Source organism: Balearica regulorum, chromosome 7 (assembly GCF_011004875.1).
Source record: "Balearica regulorum gibbericeps isolate bBalReg1 chromosome 7, bBalReg1.pri, whole genome shotgun sequence".
NCBI classification, from domain to species: Eukaryota; Metazoa; Chordata; class Aves; order Gruiformes; family Gruidae; genus Balearica; species Balearica regulorum.
The window spans coordinates 23,360,598-23,385,478 of record NC_046190.1 but is presented as its reverse complement, the minus strand read 5'-3'; the positions used below and the strand labels follow the sequence as shown (position 1 = coordinate 23,385,478).

Genomic DNA, 24,881 nt, shown 5'->3' with positions numbered 1-24,881 from the left:
CCCGAATGAAAGCATTAAAGCTAGCAATCATTCTTCTGATCTTATTTTGCCACCAAACACACATGCCTTTGCTTAGAGTAAACTCTGAAATGCAGAGGTTTGCATGGAAGAACTTCTACCCTCACTAAGGATTCCAAGTTGCCAGCAGAAAGCCTCCCATAGCATGAGACAGTGACTACTCTAGGATAAATCTAGTCTCATTTCAAAACTCTACAGACTGACAGACATTGGTGATCTCACCACTGGTAACTGTTACAGAACCAACTCTGGCTAAGTGAGGAAGAAGTGATACGAGGGTACCAGAGTCAAATGCGTTTTGTTCGTCCAATCCAAAAGGTAGCTGCTTTTTACTTTCTTTAGGTAAGATTCTCCACACACAAACATTAAATTTTCAAATTCAGAATTTAATGGCTATGTATGAGCACAGACAATGAGAGAATGTTTATAGCTCCCCATGCCTCATATTAATCTACTAGAAGATTTACATCAGGAATTAACATCAAAACAAAACAGTTCATCTGCAATTTTAGAACTTCAAAGTATTAGCCCAGTACTAGTAATCAATAAGAACAGTCATCAAGTTCTGCTCAATAGTAGTAGGAAACACAGCTACAAAGGCTCATGCTGTGTGTATGTTAACACGAGACACACATTGTATGGACAATGATACTGATGGCTGACACTGAAAATGTCAGTTGGAATCTGATGAAGGAGATATTTTAAAGATCAGACAAAGTGAAGGGGAGACATTCTTCATGATCTGTTTCTGAAACAGCCTGCTTTGTATTGCCTCACCATTCATCACAGAAGAGAAGATTTTAACAACCTCTTGTGGTGTGATGTTACTCATTTTGATAAGGCAAGCAGAAGACAGCAAGGAAAGGGTAAAGGATTAATGATGGAGGGTTAGTGAGGTGAAGTTCAGGTTTCAGGCATGCACAGATGGTCACCAACACACAGACTACAATTGACACAGCACTTACTGGACTAGGAATTGCATCTGGGTCTATTCTGTGCCTGGGTTTCTGCTGGGGTGGCAGCTCATTAAGTTGCTTTTTTTTAAAAAAAAAAGAAGTAAGAGTGCCACAAAAAAATAAAAAGAAAAAGAAAAAAGAGAAGAGAATAATAAAACAAATAGTAACAGAGTTACTTCTCTCTACTCAAACCTGTAGCACCAGAATTAGATACATTTGGACATTGGTTCATGCAACAGGAAACATCAGCTTCTGCAGCATACACCCATCCCAAAATCAGTCTTGCTGGGATACTGGGCCTGGAGTCGGAACACATTGCTAACAGAGGTAGTGGCTCACGTGCTCTTTTTGGTTAGAAATTGGGGATTTATGCTTTAAGAACATGCTAAAATGAAGGCAACTGACACAAGCCATTTAACATCTCATTTAGTGGAAGAGAAGAGAAGCAGGCAAGCAACTGAAGGCTTCCTATATTCTATGAAAAAAATACGGTCATAAAGTTAGATAAACTTGGAGTCTAAACAGATTATCTTTTTTGAATAGCAATAACTTCTGAACAGTACCAGTTCAGACCCTGGTCTAAGATGTAACTCAAGACTAAATTATTTTTATAGTTTTGAAGTAAACTGCTTGTAAGCACTGCCCTGAAAAGATTTCCTGTTATCAAATGACTGTGGCCTTCTGAGACAATAACAGAACAGCATTAGCAGACTAGTGGCAATAATACTGCCAGGCTTAATACTACTCATCATTGCTAACCATTACACATCACTGCTCATCCTTTCTCAGAACCTCCATCTGAAAGATAATCACAATTTGACAAGTTGTCCATATTTGACTGAAGTAGTGTCATGATGTAATGACCAAAAAAACCACTAACCAGCTCTTTGAAAGATGACAGGAAAAGGGAAAGGAAAAGCACTACAATTATCTCCTATTAACCATACTTTAAACTTGGATCATACAGTTCATAGATTGTCACCTCAAAATCTGAAATTAGTTCACCTTTGAGAGTCATTAAGGAAGAATCCAGAAATGGAGAAACAAGCTTAATGAAAGCCCTCAAGGATTCTCAAAATGTAACATAGTACAGAAAAAGACCTGAGGAATTAGAGCATCAATTTGCATATACAGTGCCTTTCTTTAGTTACCAAGAAAAATACTGTTTTTAGGCTTATTCACAACAAGAGACTGATACGAGAGAAAAGTAAGCAGGAGAACAGACTGACGTTCTTTGGAATGAGAAACCCGTTTTCAGCTTTGGTCTTTGCCAGTTCTGTTTTATGTAAAGATCTTATGGAAGAGTTCACACTACAACAACAAAGTAAGCTTACAGGGCTAGGAATGGAATCTGGATCCAAGCGTTTTGGTGGAGGTGGTGGTCCGGGTTGACTTCCATAATTTGGTGTTCCTGGATAGGCTCCTCCATAGTTTGGTTGGGGACCCCTCACCTGCCCAAAGGAACCTTACAAGAAAGGGACAACAAAGTCAAACAATGGCTAATACCAGGCATTTCCTCATTAGGCACTTCCCATTTTTCCTGTCATTGTCAAAAAACAAGAGAGTGTCACCTGCTTTTCAGTTAATTCAGATTAAACACATTTAACAAGTGTTTCAACTTAAACCTGTACGTTTCTATCCATGATCCAATAAACTGATGGATACAGTCCTCCTTAAAACCAGACTTAAGTAAACAGTTTTTAGAGTAACATAACTATTTTTAGAACAATATGATTAAAATATGCATTAAGATCACGCACTATGAACATTTAAATTAAACTGCAGAACTGCCTAATAAAAAGTGCACATAAACCAGCAAAACAGCTAGTGGATGAACTGTAATTCCTCAAACTGAAGGTATGCAAGGAGTTCTCTCAGGCAGTTTTGGCCTGTCTGAAATTACAGTAATAGGTTAATGTGTGATTATCTTTTTTGTTTTCTAACTAGCTGAAGTTATTTCATATTACTTTAGACAATTTCAGTCAGTTCTGGAGTAACGGCTTGATTTACTCCATTGGTGTTTTCACAGTTCATAGCAAAGTGGACAGATATTTTAAAGTAATTTACCTGGCCAGTTGTGCAAACCTGCATGGGGACAGGATTCTCAATCCTGACACTTGCACATGACTATTTTATCCTAGTATCTGTAAATCTTACTGATTAAAAATCCACCAAAAGTGTTTATAATTCAGAAAGCTTAATTAACATTACTTCTAAGAACACACAAAATGTGAAAGGTTCTACAAGGAGAAAAATATACAGTTTCGTGAATTAAAGAAGAAAAAGTAGCAACTCCTTTTCAATGTTTAACAACTCCTCTCATACACATTGTATATGCACACTGGCCACAAATTAAAAACACAAAAAAGATAATAAGGCTTTTCAGGATTTCAAATCTCTACATTTGAACAGTTGAGGTTACAGACATCAAATTAAAGTTCATAATAAAACTTTGATCACAAATTCTTGTAGTATTATAGCACTAATTATTAAGCAACTTTTTGGCCAAGTAAGCTAGGATTCCTTTAGTTACATTAATCTGATTAAAACCTGTATGACAAATATCTTATTGTCATCCTACTGTTTGTCTTGGATTTGTCCTTCAGATATTAGCACAGGGAAACAAGAGGGAAGCTTTGAAGTGCAGCCAGGAGCCAGCAAGTTACAAACCTGAAATCCAGTTCTCCATTTGCAGCACACAGAGAACACATGTAACTTACAATTCCTACACTAGGAACACTCACCATTCTGCTGCATTTGGTATCCTGGCTGAGGAGGATGAGTGGGAGGCAGCGGTCCATGGAGGCCACTCATGGGAGGCCCAGGGTGTGGCCCTGCCATAGTTGCTGGAGGTGGTGGTGAGGATACATGATTAGGCTGGGAGGCTGGTGGTCCAGCAGCTGTCTGCCCAGGCAGTGGTGGGCCTGGCATGGTAGGTGGCCTTGGGGCACCTGTGGTCGGAGGGTAAGAAGAAGGTCCGATCCCTGTAGAAGAGGGAGGTGGGGCAAAACCAGGGACTTGAGTAGGGAGGCGCTGAGTTGATATTGGTTGACCAGGAAATGGAGGCTGTGCCAAAGGAAGACCCTGAGACACACTGGTAGGAGGGGGTCCTTGGCTTGCAGTGTAAGGTGTGTAGAGACCAGATCCTGTTGTGCTAAAGCTTCCTGAGACTGGGGGAACCGATGTTGGGGGACCTGATAAGAACAAAAGAAGATATAACATTTTCTTCTATCCTCAAGACAATTAAGATGCAAGCAAATCCCATTTGCTCTAGATGATCTAAATAGGTCTACAACTTTCTCATCTTCAGATGGTCTTGCCATTACTCAGAGAGACAAATCTTAAGTGAACACCCTCCTAAATTGATCAGAGCTGAAATTCCTCCAGGGGATCTGAAATTTGCCAGTTCCTTTATTGTATTCTCTCTCAAAGTCTAACCTTCTTATTTTACATAATCTGAACACATTTTCAGGATTCAGGGCCAGAAAAAAGGCGCAAAGCCAGGACTATGCAAAACAAAACCCACCACAACTCTGGCTACTGATTTCTTGAACTGAAATAAGTTTGTATCTTGAACTACAGGCTCCAACTTAGTGTGTAGTTTAAGAACAGTTTTGAGCTTCATGGTTTTGATAGCATGGAACTAGCATCTTCTGTATTTACCACTGTACTATTTCTGAGGATAATTTTAGACAAACACATTGACAAAAGGCTGAAGAAATATGCATCCCCTACTCCTAATTTTCCTATAAAGTCTGTGTTAGAGTGAGATGCTTGTCAAAAAGTACTTTACCAAAACAATTAAAAGAAATAAATCAAAGTGTAGTCGGACTCTAGTGGGACTGTAGATCTAATACAACAGAACAAAATATCTAAACTCAGTTTATACTGTTTAAGTAAGCTTTTCCTCAACTTCCAGCAAAACCCTTCACAGAATCATTCAGAGTAATTTCATCCCTTTGTGATTTACTGAGCCCCTCTTCCTTCTTTTTTTTTTGACTGGGTTGCTGCACAACAGTGGCAAGGCACGTAGACTCTCCAACAGCTTACTCAGAGTAACAATATTTCTCCTCAATTAGGTGAATCTTGGTGTCCAGTCTATCCATGTTTTGTTACTCATGTCCTGCAGTACTGACTCCACTATCTCCTACAACAGTCTCAGTTCTGTTCTCCCCAATGATGACTTTATTAGTAGTCAAGGAAACTACCATTTACTATGGCAGATGTCAACATCCAGAGAATCCCTATCACCATATGTAATGAATCATTGACAAGAGCAAATCTTTTATGAAATTACTAGCATAAATTAAAAGAAATAGCAAATTTCTGTAGCCAGGAAACCTCACCATAGCCCAGTCCAGCTGGGGGAGGAGCAGAGGCTGTAGTACTGCCAATTGTCATCCCTGCCATGTGATTGCTGAGCTGCTGTACACCGGCTGGGGGGGGACCATATTGCTGGAACGTAGATGTCTGGCTGACAGGCGTGGGTGCTGAGCCTGGCAGAAACGGCTGAGAAGCAGGTGGCCTGAGAAGAAAGATGAGAAACTTCACTGGATTCCCCATTATACAAGCAGTTACAATTCTCTGTCTTTTCAAATTTTCCTACCACATAAACACTACCTGGGTCTCAATTATTTACAGGAAGCACTTTAGCTCAGTTTTGGAAAAATAATTACATATCCTACATGGATATGAATGACTTTCATCAAAAAAATGTACTAGTTCTTAAAATACAAATTCTAAATTTATAGCTTTTTTTTGTTAATCCCATTTTAGTTATCACAACAAATCAGAAATACTGCAACAGAGTCTACAGGGTGAGCAACAGTAAGGCCTGCACAGCTATGTAAGAATGGTCAGGTGCTCAAAAGATTTGGAGTCTCCAGCTGACAGTGCTCAGCTTAACCAGAAGGAAAGAAATAAAAAAACAAACCCCAAAAAACAACCACCTTCCCCCATAACCAGTAATCAGAAAGAAGCAGTGAGGACTGCTGCCACTTTCACCAGAGGTAAGGGCAGTATCTTTCTGGAGAAGATGCCCAATAGCTTTAGATGAAGGTAACTCGGGAATCCACAGTGGACAGAAAAGGATCCAGAACTAATTCTAAGGAATTACTCAGTAATGACAGCAACATGCTCCAGAGATCAATTCACACTGCCAAGGAATTAAATACTACGGCCGTGTGGATGCAATTGTTTTAAAATGAGACAGATTATGGGAATCAGAAAATTCCTTATGGGGAAAATGACTACCACAGAGAAAGTCTTTGGAGGAGAAGTCGTTTTGATCAGTTACTGTCATCTGCTCATATCCTTCCAGAATTTTTCAGTCTCCAGAGATTCGTATTGTCTAACACACACACCTATGGCAAAACGTTGTTCCGAAACAGTATAAGGAAGCAATAAAGAAAGTCAATGTGCATCACAGGAAAAGTGAAGTATTTAGTTTGGTTTAGATCCTAAAAGGTTTAGACCTAACATAGGTCTAGCAAGGCAGGCCTTTGTTATGATTTGCTCTATGTACCTCTGCATTGGGGCTGCTGAGGTTGGAATCCCATTCTGCACATCTCCATGTCCAAACTGACTGTATGCCAGGTGGCCAGAAGGAAGAGATGCTCCAGAGGCTGGAGGGGGAGCCCCAGATGTTGGAGGGGCTCTTAATGAACCTACAGACATAAGGGGAAAAAAAAATAATAATATTACTCACAGAAAAAAGAGCTTGAACCAACTACCATGAAAAATCCAGGACAGAAAAAAGTGTAGGAACAGTTTGGCAATGGTGAAATTGATGCATCAATACTCCATGAGCAATAAATAATTTATACAACTATATTAGAAGTAGCAAAACTGAAAGCACAAGTATTTTTAGCCAGTGTCACTAGTTACCATCTCCACACAGACCAAATAGAAAATACGTACTGTGGAGGGTCTTCAAAAGACAACTTCAACTTTTGATGAAGAAAAAAACATCATCTTATCAGTAAAGCACTAAATTCTTCCCCCTCCAAGCCCAATTATTTTTATCCAGACCAAGGTGAGTATTCACACAGAACCTAATGTTCATTACAGGTCAGTTTTCCCTACTTGAAAGGTAAGTGGGTTACGTGAGTAGATTCAGTTTTCAAAAATTACATCTGACTGCTTTGATATATAACATAATGGAGGCCACCACAGACTGTTCTTCCCACCCTCTCAAGGTTGGAGGCTAACACAGATACTTTCCCATCTTTCAGACTGAGCTGGTTCAGTCAGAGCCCAAACATATTTGCCTCAAACAAGTCTTGACGCTTTCCACAGACCACACAATGCTGGATACAATACTAGGAGACCAACTGCAGTGTCTACTTCCAAAAAATAGAATATAAACTTCTATTTTAATATCATGTTAAAAATGCTGATAATTAGAACAACCGTATGACCGTGCCTGCTAACCACAAGGGAACATATTTCATGTATGGGGTATCGTTAAATATGGATGACTAAATAAACTGCTACATGAGACCAGGGCAGCACATACACACTGTTGTCTCTCCCCTGACAGTGACTGGCATAACAAGTTTGGAAAGGACTCTGAAACCTTTTTGTGAGGAACCATTATGAAACAGGAAATAAGAGAAGCCATTTCTCAATTCTACAGTACAATTTACACACCAAAGCATGAGATTTCAACTCATATATTTTTATCTGCTACATGTAATTCTTAGTAAGTTTGTTGATGTAAATTCAAGGAAGGAATTAACTAGACCTTGTATGAATAACCAGTAATTTCTTGGGGCTTTTTTCCTTTAGTAATAAACCTCCTCCTGTTCTTCATTTTGAGACTTAGGACTTAATTATTTCCAGAGACGTTTATTATTTTTATATACTTTCATCTCACTAAATCTTGTCTTTTGTAAATCACTGTTACAGCACCCCCACCTTACTGTTCCTCTGGCAAAGCATTTCCCAATCTCTAACTATTTGTATCTTATGTGGTATTTCTATTTCTGAATGTCTTTTTGCGATATCTTTTCAGTTAATTTGATATACTTTATTTTGGAATCTTTTTCCTTTGATAGCACATGTAAAACTGTTTGGCATTGTTATCTTTTGCCTATGAAAGTGAATTTAATCCAATTCCTGGAGTGAGTCTCTACTTTTTTTTAAACATTAAGGTGTTTTGTTTTTTTTTAACATTAAGTTAACTTCCCCCCCCAACTTTAACAGGCAGGCAATTTGACAAATACATGCTTACTTCAGAAAAAAGCTTCTGAACTCTTCTTTTTCTAGTTCTTCTGACAAATATACTTCTGTAACCATTATCACAGACTGCTCAAATAGCCACTGAAAAAATTCACTCAAACAGGTATGAATATCTAGTGGTTTATTATCTTAAGGTTCATTACTCTTGAGGAATCCTGAAGTTTCCCTTCAGCACCTTTGAGATATTGCTCTTACTCAAAACGGAGGTAGATTACAGCAAAATGGGAAATGTCTGTGATTTTACCTAAAGCCCCAAGACTATACGGTCTTAGACCAGTTCTGGCTTCCTACTCTTCTGAACAAATTGACACCACTGGAAATAGCTCTTCCAAAATACCACTAGTTGGAAAGAAGGAAAAATACAACACAACATCTTGCAGTGTTTCGAATTCTTACATCTTGATTGCTAGCTTTGCAAAAGTGTTTCATTCTTCAAGCCATAGCTTTTGGAATCGTAATAATTCCTAACATATATTTGGGTTCTATGCTATGGCCAAGGAAGCTAAAAACTTTTTTCCCCTCGAATGAAAAGTACAAGTTACAAAAATCTCATGACTTCCAAGAACAACCTCCTGGTGCTTGGGGAGATTTTTCATTTCTTTATTGCAATGCTATCATTTCAAACCTCACATTTTAGTTCTCTGTCAAGTAGGAGACTGCATTCTTTTAAACTAAGGCTTCTCCCAGACAGAACCTGAATGGCCCAATTTAGGTTTTGAAATCAGTCTTCGGAAAACATTAGTCACAAGTCAGGTTTTATCTAAGAATCTGCAGGCATACGGGATTTCTACTAGGATTATTTCTTCATATCCTATTTATGTTTCTGGCGTGCTGCCTACAAATAGATTGGGAAGTGTCCCACCCACCTCTGCCTGAATAATCAGGTACCCACACCTTTGAGATAAATATCCATATTAAATGGGAACTGGGCACAGAAGCAGCAGCACAGCACAAATACTCCCACAGAAAGGACACCATTTACCTATGAAATTAGGTGCAAGAGAAGAAGTGTCAGAGTTGAGAGATACAGGAGAGCCCTTCGAAGGGAACCCCAAGGAAGGAAAGTAACCTGGAAAGACAGAATACACCAGTAAATCAAGCCTGAGAGAAAGCACCAAGAGATAGTGTTTCCAGTGCTGAGGACAGTCTGTAGTGCAGAAAATATCATATACATAAAATCCATGTCACATTTACCACATTATTCCTTAAGCTACACTCCCTCTCACTGTTCTACCACCCATAATATACATTACTAACAGAGATCATACATTAATGTTAATACAAGTGTTAATAGTATCATAAACTGAGTCTACATAAAACAATCCAACAGCATCCTAATTGTTACTGGTATTCAGATAATTGTGTTTGCACCTTCAACTGCATGATCTCATCATAAGGAAACCAAGAGACTGACTGAAAGACTGGTACAAAATTGTCCCCGTTCTTTCAACATTCACATAGCAAGAAGCAGCTATTTTCAGCTAGCAGCACAGTACTCTACTTCTGGTCCCAAGCAAGACTAGCATCACTGGCACAGCATTCCCATGTTTCCATTAGTTGGAGCTAGGGTTTGTCACATAAATCAGATGCGAAAGACTCCCTAACTGAGGATGGCACTTGCTCCCAAAACTTTTTCACTCAGTCCTCCAAGCAATTTTATTGTTATTTTGAAAATAAATCCCTAAGACAACTATTTTGAGATCACAGAATAACATTGGCAGTTTTCCTTTTACCTCTCAGTGTTCACTAAATTCTTGTCACTAGCATCTCTGAAATTAATTCTCTCTCCTCTACGTTATGCAGCTACTACAGGCTTGCTGCAAAGACCTGTGATAAATATAACATGTTGAAAATGGGGGTAGAAAGTATAAACATTACTGCCTTCACTATTACCTGTCTGCTCTCTGATAATGTGTTGTTTGCTTGCCACTCTCTTCCACCTAGATGTCATATTCAGCAGCTACTGAACATGTCAACTTCCAGCTGTTGTGTTAGTGCTCTGAATTTTACATTCCTTCCTTCTAAAGATAGGAATCCTGGATTTACAGTAACAGGTCCAAAACGTGCAACTTGACAACTAGATTTCCTTAATACGGTCTGCTAAATCTAGGAAGGATGGTCTCAGAAGAAAAGATGGAAGAGAAATCTCCACAAACCACGGGTATCCTTTGCCTGATATATCACTAAAGTACAATAGATTGACTTAAAGAGTAGTGCAATACACTTGTCTGGATAAGACCACCTTGTTGCTCTCAGTGTCACACTACCTTTCAATCATTACTGGCACAAACAAAATCTGCATTTTTAATCTGCACAAGTTTACATGCATGTTATTAAGTTTTCTAGGTATATCCTTACTGAGTTGTCATGAACCACATTTCCGTTGTTCTAAAATTAAAAAAGGCAAACCAGAAATAATTCTGAAGGAAAAAAATAATTCCCTTAAAAAGAAATACTTTTCAGACTTGTAAAGTGTGAAAGTTCTTGAAGTATCTGATGGAACATGCCCATCAGTTTTTCACAAACATAATAAACATTCTTCACACTGCTAACAGCTAAAACCTGCTTCCTATAAATAGCTGCACTGATGAAACTTTTCCAACAAATCTGTAGTAATCTTTGTCCTTCTTGAATCTCCTTCTCTCCCTCACTGAAGCAAGTCCAATTTCTCCCCACTCCTTCCACGGGACAGGAAACACTAGTTAGTCAATGGCTACATTGAGCAGCCAAACAGAGTGCTCAATGGCTGAGCTCTGCCTCTTGCCTTCCCAGGAAACAGGGTTTTTTTCCTCTGCCCAGCACTGATTTTGATAACTTTGATAGGAATTTAAACCCTCTGTTAAATTAGTTCAAAACCCACAGATTAAAAGTGCTGTTGGAAGGGATTTACTGAGGAGGGGAAGAAGAGGATTAAGGAAAGAAAAGGATGATGGAGCAACTGAATAACCCATTCTTTAGCACACCACACTAACTCTTCTACTCCACTACCCTGCTAACTCCAGACAAAAAACTCAACAGGGTAGTCATTCAGCTCCCCAATTTCAGTCTCCCACTTCTGTTAGTTTTGAGACAACTGCAGGCACTTTGATTGTTCTATCCTTCTTGTTGAGTTTGGTTTAAAATTCAAGTTGCAAAAAATTCAAGATGTATTTGGAGGGGACAATAATACAGAGACCATTAGCATGATTAGCATATTCTTTATTTCCTTAGAATACCAATCTGAAATCTAAACAAACGTTTCAGACTGAAAGTTCATGTTGTGCTTATCTCAGCAGAACTGAATTCATCTACGTGATTTTGAAAGGCAGAAATACTTCTACTCGAAGCAATGGTATTTTCTCTTCTACATTTCACATGTAGAAGTTGCTATTAATCTCCTAAAGCGATTCAGGTACTTGGAAACAAAGACTCTGTTAAAGTTCTTTAATAATTTTAAGTTAGCCTTTCTTTTGAAAGCTGGGAAAAAAGTTGAACTACTTTGTTTTTTGTGGGTTTGTGTTTTTTTTTTTTAAACAAACAAAACCAACAAGTGATATGATCCTGCAGAATGAGGGAAATTCAGGGACACATTAGCCTGCCAACATGTCCACAAACTTTCTATTGATTTTAAAGGTATTAAAGAAAATATCTCCAAGTACACCTTCTGCCTAGAGTTGTACGTCTTAATCTTTCAGGATAGAGTGCAGATCTTTCTGCATAATAATGTAAAGCAGTCTCAGTTATAAATCTGTTACAGTCCCTAACTGCTGCCCTCACCATAATCTCATCTGGAAGAGCATCCTAGTCAGGTGCTTCAGTACCACAGGGTCAGGGACATACAAAAAAAGGCAGGCTGCGCTTCTCAATGTGTTGATTTTATGAGCTATTAAAAGAAGAGTAAGCCCTATTAAAACGGACAAATGACAGAACAATAACCTCAGAATGTACAGGAAGAACGTGATTTTTATCACGTAAGCTATGTACTGAAGAAAATACAATTGCTACCACAAAATAAAGACTAACAATAGGAAGTATACAGAAAAATTCCATGCACGCAACAATTCACAAGTTATCAGTCATGAAGTTTTGACAGAGAAGTACCTTGTGGAGGGACTGGCTGTTGATATCCTGGCATCGGACCATTATAAGCTCCATATTGCGATTGAGGAACCCCTGGCAATGGCTGTCCTCCATAGGCAGGCTGCTGGTATCCCTGATATCCAGGCTGAGGTTGCCCGTAAGGAGGCCCTGTGTGAGCTTGCTGGTTTACACTCATTGTATTCACATCCCCAAAATAATCTCACCTGCAAAAAGGGAGGGAAATGGCTTTTAGCAGACATAAACGAAACTGGCCAACTTCTCTACTGTTCTCATAGAAATGAGAGCTCCGGAGATACTAGCGAAGGTAAAACATTAATGGTAATTTATTCTTGCACAGCAATTTTTTTCAAGTAAGAGAAATACTTAACAAGACATAGTTACAAAACAATATTTTCAGAAACTATATTTTCTAACCAACTTATTCACCGCTTCATTCTGGTTAGACTTGTGATCATCATCTAAGAAAAAAATACCATAATTTCCCATTCCATAGCAGATGATTATCAAGCTTCCTGAGACACCTCACGAACTACTTCCACCCCACAGTACATCAGACCAACAGAAAACAGAGTTCATGATATAGATGGGAGATTCCTTAACATAACACTTCAATAACACTGAACAAGTTCAGCTTTCATCTCTATGTTAGTCTACTTGATCATGCTTCCTTGCTACAAGCAACACACACTTCATCATCCACAAAGGTTGCTTCTTGAAGTATGCGATAGAATCTGGAACAAGACAAAAATAGGGGGTTTTAGCCTTCCCCCCTGTCCCCCCCCAACAGTAGATGACTTAAAGTCCTTGTTAGGTACATGAATTTCAGAAAACTAAGATATTCCAAAAGCAGAATGTTCATCTAAGAAATATGTTCAAAATGGAAAAGCATCACAGGCAAAGATGAAGTTATACAAAAGGGTAAGACCTGAAACAGAGCATCAGGAGAGATGTTTCTTAGCAAAGTTATGGAAGAAATCTTACTTAACAGATTCCTGATTCCTCTGACTGACTGTATAAAGAGATTGAGTAACTTTTTACAAACACACAGAAATGGCATTGGGAGACCCCAAACCAAGCAGGTAACTCTTACAATACCATTGTACCAAGCAGGCAGGCGAGCCACAGAGCCCTTGAGTTGTGGAGAGCCAAAGGGATGACTTCACAGTTAGGAGATTCCCTTACAGTCTATTTCTCAAGGATACTTTGCATCCCCTGTACTCCTTTGGACACTCCATATGTCAGTCTTCCCTGAAGAGAGTAACAGTATCTACACTAACACTGAAGAAATGTGTGTTTAGAACAATTAATTTTTTTATTAAAAGACTGCAGTTTATCTAAAAATGAAATGTTAGGGTGAATATGCCCTCAGAGTTTGCTTCAAACCCTGTGATAAACTTCTGTATTAAGATTTACTATGTATCTTTAACACATAGGAGACATACAGCTGCAACAGCTATCAGCCACTTGAGGCAAATCCCAGCAAGGAATCTACAGCTTAACTCAAGCAGATAACAAACACCCGAGCTGTTTTGCCTATAAATTGATTACAGTATGCTAACCAATGCTAAGGTTAGTTCTTCACATTACCAAAAATATGATGTCAAAGAATTATTTCAACAACTGACAACAGTTGTACAGCAAGAATACTAAATAACTACAGCTTTCTAAGAACCATCCACACAAAAATTCTTTCAGATCCATATATATACAATAAAGGGAAAATACATATATCACAACAGTGATCTAATTATTTACAGAAGAAAGCTAGCATAATACATACATACTACATTTAACCTCCTACAGCTAGTACACGTGACAAGTGTCAATACTAAGAATGTTAATGCTTACTCTGAAATTAAACTTTATATGAAGGGAAATAAATAAAGTTTTACATTTTTGTTCTTTAAGCAGTATAAAGGTAATGATACAGCATTTGTTTAGAAAAAGATCTTATCTTAAATATTTAAGGTAATTTGCTCTTGAAAGTAACATATAATGTCATTTGCAACACAGCTTACAACAGTGTGACAGAATTTTTGATCAGCCTGCACTGTTTTTAAACGTGATTACACATGATAAACATCCCAGCAAGAGAGTCATTGCTAAAGATTCTAGTTTCCCCACACCACCTTTGACTTAGTTCTGAGGAGCAGCCTAACCTGAGCAGCCATGGGGCCAGGAAATCTGGACTTTCGGACCTGCTCCCTTTCCAAGTTCCCCCAAAGGTTAACCTCTTCCTCCCCAGGCAAGCAACCAGTGTCACCACACTGCAATCACAGACCAACCCCAACCACCTCCTGTTCAGTGCAAACAGTAAAGCAGGAGAGTTCCTCCTGCAAAGCTAGGAGTAAAGGGAAGGGAGAACACATCAAGCTGACTGCTTTACCTGCACATCTTGGAACATCTGGGCAGGGCTTTCTGCCAAGGAAGGAAGGCTGCTTTCTCTTCTTCCTGCCCCTGACTACTGCTTATTGGGTTGTGCATGAGGAACTTGGCTTCTAGTCACTGCTCCTACAAACAGGTCCTTCCTCCAGGAAAAGCTGCAGGCAAAGTCACAGCATCCTGTGGGATACCTTCTGAGCTATATTCATTAAGACAGTCTTCACAAGTTACACCTACAGAAATCCCTGAACAGATCTGATGTTCGAACAAGGAATTACTACAGGGCAGAAGATCAATCTTTCATGCTTTTTTTTTTTTTTTAAAGCATGATAGGGCAAGAACTCAAGCACATCCCTTGCAAACCACTTCTGACTTACTGTTGCAAGTGTACTCAATACGTCTTACCTGATGATCTTTTATTATTGTCTTTTCAGCCTTCTCTCCCCTCCCTCATGTGAATATCAGCATTGCCCTCTTGAGCAGGTAGTATCTGTTGGCTTGTTGCTCTCTCCACAAAAACCAAGAGGTTTTGCTCATTTAATGCAAGTCTGACAGAGGAAAAGAGTTTGGAGATAATTTCCCACGCTTTCTATGGAAAAAATAGCTACACAAAGGAGATGGTTCTAACTCCATGTCTCAACTGAGAGAAAGGTAAAGATATACCTCAGACCTTTAGCTAGCCCATGTGGCAGCCAGCACAGGCTTCTCTCCACCATAGCACAAGCTGATGCTTGCTCCATACTGGCAGAAGATCAAGAATGGAGCTGGAAAGGAGGAGGAAGACTTGAGAACAAGCTTAGTGTTGAAGCTGGGGACAAGGCTGCTTCATTATTTCGGTTGCTCAACTTGCTCTAAAAGTAAGGCTAGTGGCATGCTTGCTCATCACTGATGTGGAACACCATAAAGGGCAGGGCCAAGGGTATCTACCTCTGAGAAGGCAGAAAACAGTTGTCACTGAATGAGTCCATTTTCCTTCTCCCCCAGTATAAGTCATTTGTACCAAACAGCATTCATTTTGTCTCCACTCAAAAAATACATATGTAAATTAAAACCTGATCACTTGAAGAAACATGGGGAAAGGGAGAATTTTATGCTCTATGTCTTATGACATGAAAAAAAAAGAAAAGTTGCAGAAAAAATGAAATACATACACCAAATAGGGAAAAAATGAGAAAACAGGCTGTTTCACTTGATAAAAATACTGAGGATATTCCTTTGCATGTAGTAACACATTACCAAGACTAAGTCAAACATAACATTAAAAGATGCTGTTGAACATGGTATTACTACTCAGCAGTTACAATACACAAAGCTCAAATAAGCAGGACTCATGCTATTAGGAATATACTATGACAATAAGTGGTCATTACTATAAATAATGATTTTCTTGCAAAGCATGAAGCTGTTTTCTGTTCCTCTCTATAAAGGCAGGTGACCGTGGAAGTTTAGGTCAAAATAATTACACAGTTAAAATTCATACTGGAACACTGTTATACAAGGCAGAAAACCAACTGATGGGAGAAAAATACACAGCAATACTGGAGGACAGGAAGAAATCTTTTAATTTTTACAATAGTTTCCACATTCCTTAGTATCCAAACAAAGAGGACTACAGTGCTGTTTTCATGGCCTGTTTTTTTAAAAAAAAACCTAGTGATTCATATGAACTTGTTTCAATCAGCAAATCTCCCAAATCACTGAAAACTGCATATTCATCATTTTTATGGTCTGCATTCACTGTTAATTCCCTTTTGAAACCAAAACGCTTGATCTCATCAGTTCTTAATCGCTTTCTAAAGGTAATTGATACAACAAAAGTATTTTACTTCAGAAAGATGCTTGTGCCTTTTTTACTGGTCCCAAAGAAATAAAAGCCTTGTTTGTTTCAACTTCTGGGGGAGAGTCAGCCTTAAAGAAATTAAATAAATAAAAAATACAACAGCATGGTCTCCTATATTATGCTGAAACAGAAGGAAATATGTCTACTTAGTTTCTGAACACAGAACTCAAAACAGTTTCCAAAAGATGGGACAGAAGGGGACCATCAGCATCCTCAGAGACCAATTCAGAATATCACCTAGTATTTTTAATGTTTCTGTTCTGCAACTTTGTAAGAATGGCATAACTTTGCTACTTCTCCAGAAAGCCCTAGACTCTGGAGTTCAGAACACTCTTCTGAAAGGCAGATGTCCTTGCTTTTGTTTCAGCTACACCTTGACTAGGTCCCCTACAAGCACTCATGGAACACTTGGTTCTCTTCAGACACAAGTCCCATTTAGTTTTTCTAAAGAAAATCCTGTAAGAGAAGCTCATATCCTGGAAGTTAAGAGACTGGCAACTGATCTGGAAGCACTCAGGCTATTATAACAAATGTCTCCCATACATTTGTCCAAATCAATCCAAACAGCACTACTGGAACTGACCCTCCAATCTGGCTGTATTTTTGTGGTGCTGTCTTTCTACCTGGGCAGATTCTCAACTTGTCACACCATAGGTAATATTTTCTTCATCTCTGCATTTTGAGTCACCACCAGAAACACCTGTTTTAACAGTTCATGAGGGGTATAAGACACAGTTTTCAAAATTAAACTTTACAATTTAATATCATGAAAGTCCAGAAGCCACAATATTTTCACAGAAGACTTTCAAGAGAAGAAAGGATAGATTAGCTGCTAGAACTTGACACAATAGGTACTGGAGCAGATTTTTGCAGCCCAGTCTTTCCTGGGCTGTTTCAAAGAGGTCTTTTAGGCTTCAGGACATAAAAATCATGGTTCACATCTAAGGTGTGATCACTTCTACGTTCTTCTTTAGAAGGGCCACATTAAACCCTGGTTTGTTAGGCTGATTCATTGTTTTGGGCAAGGTCCAATACAACATACAAGTTATGAGAGAGTGAAAAGTGCTTAAAAACCAAATGAAAAAAAAAAAAAAAAAGCTTAGTCTTGACCTGACCTTAAACCTACCACTATTTCCAACCCCTGCCACCACCACCAGATTTTTACTTAAGTTAACATAGAGTATAAAATGTGATTGAAGTCTCCTGGTGAGACTGATTTACTTTTCCATCTCTGTAATAAAGCTCTAAGAAGAAATTTCAAAAATGCTCAGATATGGGCATTGCTTCTGGAGAGCAACCCTGTGGAAACAAGAATCATTGAAAAATATGACACTGACAAGATGACAGTGAAAGATTTCTCTCTTCCTTAGCTACCTCCACGTACATGTTACAATGTGTGAAGTCATCTGACTCATTTCTGTGAACTTTGCACAAGTATAATTGATTAGGGAAAGTTACAAGTGTAAAGTTTAGAGAAGAGACCAGAAGGAAGAATTCTATATACTCCCATTGATCCATAAGACTAAAATAACATGTTATCAGGCTAAACAAGTTTTCTTCACATACATTGTAATACTGACCATCTTTCATCCAAAATTTCTGTACTCTGACTTCCTCTACACAAATATGCATTACGCAATTCCCATTGCTCACAAGAAACAAAAAAAGCTCAAAATTAGCTCTTCCTAAGGCATACTACCCAGTTTACGCTGGCCTTTAGTCCTTTCTGTGTTAACAATAAATCTTGCTGAACATATAAGAACAAGCTCTATGTTCACAATTCATCACTAATAAAGCTTTGGAAGCCTAAAGAACAAGAAACATCCACCTTCTTTCTTCTGTGGAGACCTTGTTGTTGATAATTTTTAGTCAGTCTTTGTACCTTGCCCTTCCTTAGCCAACCATCAATTCTCCCTTGGATTTTTGACCTTCTTTCTGATAAGTGTTATAGGAAGAAAATATAGCCTTACAGTAGCAGGAGAAAACATTCAATGAGGTACAAGCATCAAACGACCCATTTAAGAAACAATCATTCAGACATCTGTTCACTGCTATAACTCAGCTTTCAGCCATGAAATTGGAACCTGTAGCAAGTGTCTCAGCATATTAAGAAGAAATATTCCTTGTATTGATGTCCACTTTACAGTCTGTCTAGAGCAATAAAGAACTCTGAGTTGTACAGGTTCAAGCAGAAAAGGTTAGCTCCAGAAGCAAGAACCTCTTCCACACAAAAATGGATAGAAATGCATATGCTTCCACAGACAGTATATATAGATGATTGAAGGTAAGTATCCTCTAAAGACAGAAGGCTCTGGAGTTTTACGCCACATACATTTCTATCCACCCCATAACCAGAACCTCCCATTCTAGTGGTGTGATTTACACTACTTGTAAACAACAACAACAAAAAATGCATCACATGTTATGTCTCAGATGGCAATTTCTTTCCCTCTAATCCTCCCTCCCCCCAACATTTGGTAAAGTTGACTAAAGGAACCCTGTAACACAAAAGGATGTAAAGTATTTTATGAAACTATCACATTAATGGCTAAAAATCAAGCCTGAGTATCAAACTGAAAAATCTGTACTTTAACATGACTGTACAAATGTTAACTCTGGTGGATAACTTCTGATGCGGGTGTAAGCAATTGATGATGTGGGTGTAAACCTACGTTTCAGCAACCACTTCCATCAGCCAGTAAGTTTAAGCAGAACTTCAACTGCAGCATGACAGTCACCAAGGAGGCCCAGTCTGGATGGTTTTACAAAGTCTCTTAAAGGTTTCAGAGCTAAGATACCACAGAGACATACTGAACAATACCCAAGTACATCCCAAGAATAAAAAGAATCTAACCTTCATTCTACTGCCAAAGAGCACTGTTCAGAAAGAGTAAAAGTAAATTCCATTGATACAAAACACATTTAAAGCATCATCTACATGGAAAGCAAGAATCCATTCCACATCACCACTTTTTCAAGACTACATTTGTATTTTGGTCATTCCATCTCCACTCCCTCCCTCCTTCCTTTTTCAAAGCCACAGGCAGACGACTGCCAAGTTTCACTACCAAATCCAACTAGACTCAGTCACCGGGTCTCTGCACGGGACGACTGTCCTTTACGAGCCTCGAATGAATGGAAGCTTGAAGAGTACGACACAAATACTGGGGGAAGGATCCACGGATTACAAGAGATTAGGGACGTTGCAGAGGGGGCATCTGCCTCACAGCACACCCGGGCTTTCCGGGAGGGAGCGACGGCCCAACACGTAGCCTCCGGGACTCGCCGCAGCACACCGAGACGCCGACGGCTCCCCTCGGGACAGCCCATGCCCTGAAGGAGAAGGCCCCGCAACAGCCGGCCCCAATCCCGCAGGCCAGCATTCGGTGGGCCGGGCCGCCGGCGGCGCACGGCGCTCCCACCCGGACACGTTACCGGGAAGACCCGGGCCCCTGCAGAGGCCGGGCGTGGCGCGCAGGCACGGTGGGCCCGACACACCACCCAGTTGGGCGCCGCCAGGCCTCAACTCCCCGGCGGGGAAGGAAGCGGCGGCTGCGGCTCAGGGCCCCGGCGGGCGCACCGCCTGCCTGCCTGCCAGCCGCCCACCCCAAGCACCTGCGCGGCCGCCGCCAGCAGGCCCACCACCCCCCCCGCCGGGAGCCGCTCCACAGCCTCACTCACCGCCGCTGCCCGCCGCTCCCGGTGCTGCTGCCGGCCCCGCTTCCGGTTCCCGGACCCGCCGCTCCCCCGGAAGCGCCGCTCCCCCGCCCGCTGCCTGCCACGTCCGCACTCCCCGCCAACCCCCGGCCGCCGCAGCGCCCCACCCGGCAGGGCCCGGATGCGGCGCAGGCGCCGTGAGGCGCGGAGCGCGCGCACCGCCTTCGCCCGCGGGCGCGGACGCCACTCCGGGGGCGCACGCCGATCGCTGCGCTGCTCGGTGGTGCGGGGCCGCGGTGAGAGTTTTCGTGCTCTGTGGCGTCGCTGGGCGGTTGTCCGGCCCCGTGGCGATGGGAGTGGCCCGGCCCAGGCTGGCCGGAGACCAGCTGCCACGCCGGCAACGGCCGGGGCGCCCAGGCCGGAGCCGCGCTTGCCTGACTGGGGCCGTGCGCTTCCCTCAGGCCCGGGGCAGCCCCGAGTGGGGCGGGAGGGCTCTTGCGGGGCCGCCGTGGCTGCGGTGGGGGGCAGAGCCGCGGGGGCCGTTTTCTGAGGTTGCTCGCACAGCCCTAGAACCGGCGTTTCGCCGCAAGAGCGGCTGAGTCGTGGGCGGAGGGCATGGCTGCGCTGCGGCACCACCGCGGCCAGACACTGCGGAGCCTCGTCCCCCGCCGATCGTGGTGCTCTTGGCCGTGTGACCACAACACAGGAGCACCCAGGGCCAGCCTGGCACCAAAATGCAATGGTGGTGCAAGAGTCGTTTACCACCTAGTAACGTTTTGTTGGCATGCACCCACCAGCACCATGTGATGGCCCTAGGTGTTCCAATACTGGTAGTGGAGCAGTCTACCGAGCAATGGTGTCAGAGCAAAACTGTCCTTTGAATGTTACAGTACAAGGGTATCACAGAGATTGGCAAGATAGTTGTTAGTCACTGAGAGATAAGCATATGCAGAATAAGGAAGAAATAAGTTTGTCCTCTGGATCTTAGCAGAAAATTATGTTTTAAGCCCTGTAGCAAAAGGGGGAACATGTTTTTTATTTATCCTGTAACTCCAGTGGATCAAGGTAGCTTGGGATAGCCAGGAGGTCTTGTCTGCCATGGTCCTAGAGAGAAGACAGTGAAGGCTCTGGGTGCAAAGCCGTTCTCTTGGCCATGGGGAGTCTATGTACGCAGTGCCCTGCAGAACTGTTTGAATCCCATCTGTGTAGTTTATCCTGGCTATTCTGGTCCCAGTGTCTAATATTAGGAGTGGCTGTAGGGGATGTCAGGGAGCAGCAAGCTGCAGAGGGAGCATGTCACATCGATATTCTGCCTGTGGTTTTCAGGGCAGACAGTGCTAGTGTGTAGTAACACTAGCTGCACAGGGACAACACAGGTGGAGAGCACACCACTCACAAGTTGTTTTTGTTCAGTTTCTCAGGGTAAGGTGCTATCACCTGATCTTGTACAAGTTTGTGCCTGTGTCATGTCCTTGCCTGAAACTCATGAATCCTGAGTGCTGGGTGACTCTAGGATTTGCATTTGGAATGAAAAGTGGAAATAAATTTTTTACTGAAATGCTTCCAGCTTTAAGAGTGTCAGACAAAGCTCTGGAGAGACAGGAGGTGCGCTATTTTCAGCCATGCTCCGGTGAGAGATCCATGGTGTATGTGGGGGGGGCACAGAGGGTGAGATTGACATGACACGTGTGTAGGACAACTCTGGCCCCTTACCAAGAGCAGAATCAAATGTCTAATCATAGGCAGAGCAGCAGCTGAGAGTCCAGAAGAGCAGGGAAGGCTGGGCTTGACAGTCTCAACTCTCCTGTTGTGTGTGTGTGAACTTGAAGGAGAAAGTGAGCAGAGGGCCTTTTGGGGGACTGGAAAATTGTGCGAATTGTGAAGATGGGAGTAGAAGATACTGCTTGTTAAGAACTGGAATCTGTTTTGAAGTTGGGAAGACAAAATATCCAAAGCGCAGAAATCATGGGAACTGAGGAAGAAATGCTCATCACTCTATCTGGAGGTGCCCCCTGGGGCTTCCGGCTGCAAGGGGGTTCAGAGCAGAAAAGACCCCTTCAAGTGTCAAAGGTAGGACCTTGAGATGTGAACCGTGAGGGCAAAGGTGTTGCGCTGAACTCAGATATCCCTGCTGAGTTGGGCATCTTTCACTACCATTAAGGAATGCAGGAACTCCTTGCTGTGGCAGCAGATCTTGAAAGGAAGACTTGGGTGGAATGGTCAAGCAGGGTATGGGGTGGGATATGGGTCCTGAAATAGATGCTGTTGAGGTAGAGACAATGTCAGTTGAAGACGTGCTTCAGTGCAGGTCTGTATGGCTCAGATGCTTTATAAACTGTACAACTCTACCCAGTAGTCAGCAGAGATATGACCGTAGTGACAGTGCAGGAAAATGGGCTTAAATATGGCAGCTTCAGTACTTGCGTAAGACATCCAACTGAAGAAAAAATAATTTAAATTGAAGGAACAAATTGTATTTGTAATTCAATTCAACTGTCCCTAACACTTCATTATTATATTCCAGCTTTCAAAATAGATGCACATTTCTTAGGGTCTCTTCTTTTGGTGAAACTTGCTCAATACTGTCTGAAGTGAATATTTTTGATGGTCTATGCAGCAAATATTGGTTCCATTTCAAGAATTAAAGAAAAGCAGTTGTTTGGATGGGAGATGAAATAATAAAAAAGAAATAAACATGAACCTTGAGTTGCACTACTTTTGATAAACAGCTGTTACTGTTCTCTTTTCATAAAGACTACTGAATAGCTTAAAAATTAGGAAAAAACCTCTTCTGTTTATTAAGCTTGTAACAGCTGCATTAGCCTTGACACAATGATATCTTGGGATGTCTCCCTGGAAGGCACCCAGCAGCAGGAATGAAAAAATGCTATGCCCAGCGCCTTCTGTTTCCTTAAGTAGACTGTGCCTCTGACAGAGAATTTTGAAATGAAATGTTCTGTGTCATTTGGCTCACACCAGGTCAAGGAGTGTTTGTAACTTCTGCCAAATGGTTTGGAAACCCATAGCTTGGCCCTGAAGTGGATGTTTCTCACACAGAGAAAGATGATTTTTCTCCACTAAAACACCTTCTGTGCATACTCCTAGAGCTCAAGAGAAAGAATCTTTCTCTTCAGGTGCTGAAGAGAAAGAATCAATATCCTTGAAACAGGTATCTGGCATCAGTGGTTGTTAGGAAGATGGGATTTTCAGTGGCCACATAAACTCTGTAATGTCTAGGATTATTTTGACTCTTGTTTTTCCCCCAATAGACAAGAAACTGGGACTGAAGAGGGAAGAGATACCGAGTGTCTTATAGAGATTACTCAGGACTGAACAGTGACAAGAACTAGCCATTACCCAGGCTAAGTTGCACCTTAGGATGAATGGAATATTGTTCACGGATTAGTAGCACTTCCAGAAAGATATTAACTAGAAGTAGCTCTCACCCAGAACTGGGTATCATACCTTAAGTGTAGCAATACAAACATATCTTTATTTTACAATACTTGGATATTGCATTGACAAAAATTATGGAAAATATAATTGATACAAATCCATTTGAGGCTCAAAGTAATACATCATTCTTCAAGCAGGATTTCTTTGATTTTATAATGATCACTTTGGGCTATTATTCTCCAGAATATAATGGCATCCAAGTGACCATACATGCTCACTGTCTTAAAGGCAACACCGTTTAAACAGTCTCCAAAGAAAGGATTTACAGATCCTTACTGGGAACCCAGTAAGATCATATCTGAATGTAAACTGCTTAGAAGACAATAAACCCCCAGAAGTCATGGAGTAACCTAATTGTTCTCCTCTTACCATGCAGAGAGTAGAAGTCTGAATCTCAGTTTTCAGCTCTTTGAGTTGAAAAATCAAATCTTCATTCTTCTGCAGTTAGGATTGTGCTATTGGCACCAGCAGGATGAAGTCTGGGCCAAAATCCTGCCTGCAAAGCGTCTTCCAAAACTCTGACATCGTTAGCATTGTCCTTTTGGATGTTTTAGGAGCCAAAGATGGGAATGGTCCCATTGCAAAAGAAGCCTGACCAGGGATTGTGGTCGTACAATATAGCATAGAGAAACGGGGCAGTATTGCCTGTTTCTCCATTGGTTTGTTAGAGCTGGGACTCCTGTGGATGAGCAATTTGCTCTGTTTGGTCTCCATCCAGGAGATCAGTGCCACTGGGCAGCACTGGGAAGTGTGGTCAGAGGGAGGTGTCACTGAGATTGAGCCTGCCTAGCAGTGGTAAGGTCAAATAACACCACGATGTACATTAGTATGGTGAAGAATGTATTGTGTGTGTATGGAAAGACTGATTAGATAAATGAGAGGGTCTATTAGTAAGCTGATTGCTGTCAAAGAAAGTTCTCTTGGGGAGAACGAGAAGTGTTCATATGAGACCAGGAAAACTTTGGCTTAGCAGAACAGAAATATTAGCACTTTGGTTCTTACAGCAAAACCTTTGGACAGAATGGGGAAGAACGGAAGAGGAACACAGATGAATCTGGAGACAATGGGATAGGAGGCACAGGCCTGAATATCTGCTACATGCCAGGAGATAACTGAGTGGATACAGTTGGTGTCTCACGGGATTCCAGTGCTGTCATTTTAGGCAACTTCAACTTCTAGACTAGAAAAGTCATAGTAGTAACACTAAGCAAAGATGCTTACCCTTGGATGCAGAGTCAAATTGTTTCTAT

The 24,881-nt window shown here is 41.2% G+C and overlaps 2 protein-coding genes across 6 annotated transcripts in view; one reads left to right on the top strand and one right to left on the bottom strand.

Moving 5' to 3' along the window:
* Window positions 1-24,881, bottom strand: part of SEC24C (SEC24 homolog C, COPII component) — a 101,732-nt gene that overhangs the window by 18,296 nt on the left and 58,555 nt on the right. Inside the window, exons 1-8 of one of the 5 annotated variants that reach the window (XM_075758555.1) lie at window positions 20,200-20,315; window positions 12,297-12,499; window positions 9,199-9,285; window positions 6,499-6,640; window positions 5,321-5,499; window positions 3,719-4,168; window positions 2,309-2,439; window positions 984-1,052 (exon numbers count right to left, since the gene is read on the bottom strand). In XM_075758555.1, the coding sequence (XP_075614670.1) occupies window positions 984-1,052; window positions 2,309-2,439; window positions 3,719-4,168; window positions 5,321-5,499; window positions 6,499-6,640; window positions 9,199-9,285; window positions 12,297-12,471 (1,233 nt within the window). In that variant the 5' untranslated portion in view covers window positions 12,472-12,499; window positions 20,200-20,315. Of the gene's footprint in view, window positions 1-983; window positions 1,053-2,308; window positions 2,440-3,718; window positions 4,169-5,320; window positions 5,500-6,498; window positions 6,641-9,198; window positions 9,286-12,296; window positions 12,500-20,199; window positions 20,316-24,881 lie in introns of those variants that run through there. The other 4 variants (XM_075758556.1, XM_075758559.1, XM_075758557.1 and 1 more) reach the window with 4 other exon arrangements.
* The window catches only part of SYNPO2L (synaptopodin 2 like), a 37,231-nt gene continuing 34,459 nt past the window's right edge, over window positions 22,110-24,881 (top strand). Inside the window, 1 exon segment of the mRNA XM_010307604.2 lies at window positions 22,110-22,245. Coding sequence (XP_010305906.2) covers window positions 22,141-22,245 — 105 coding nt within the window. The 5' untranslated portion in view covers window positions 22,110-22,140.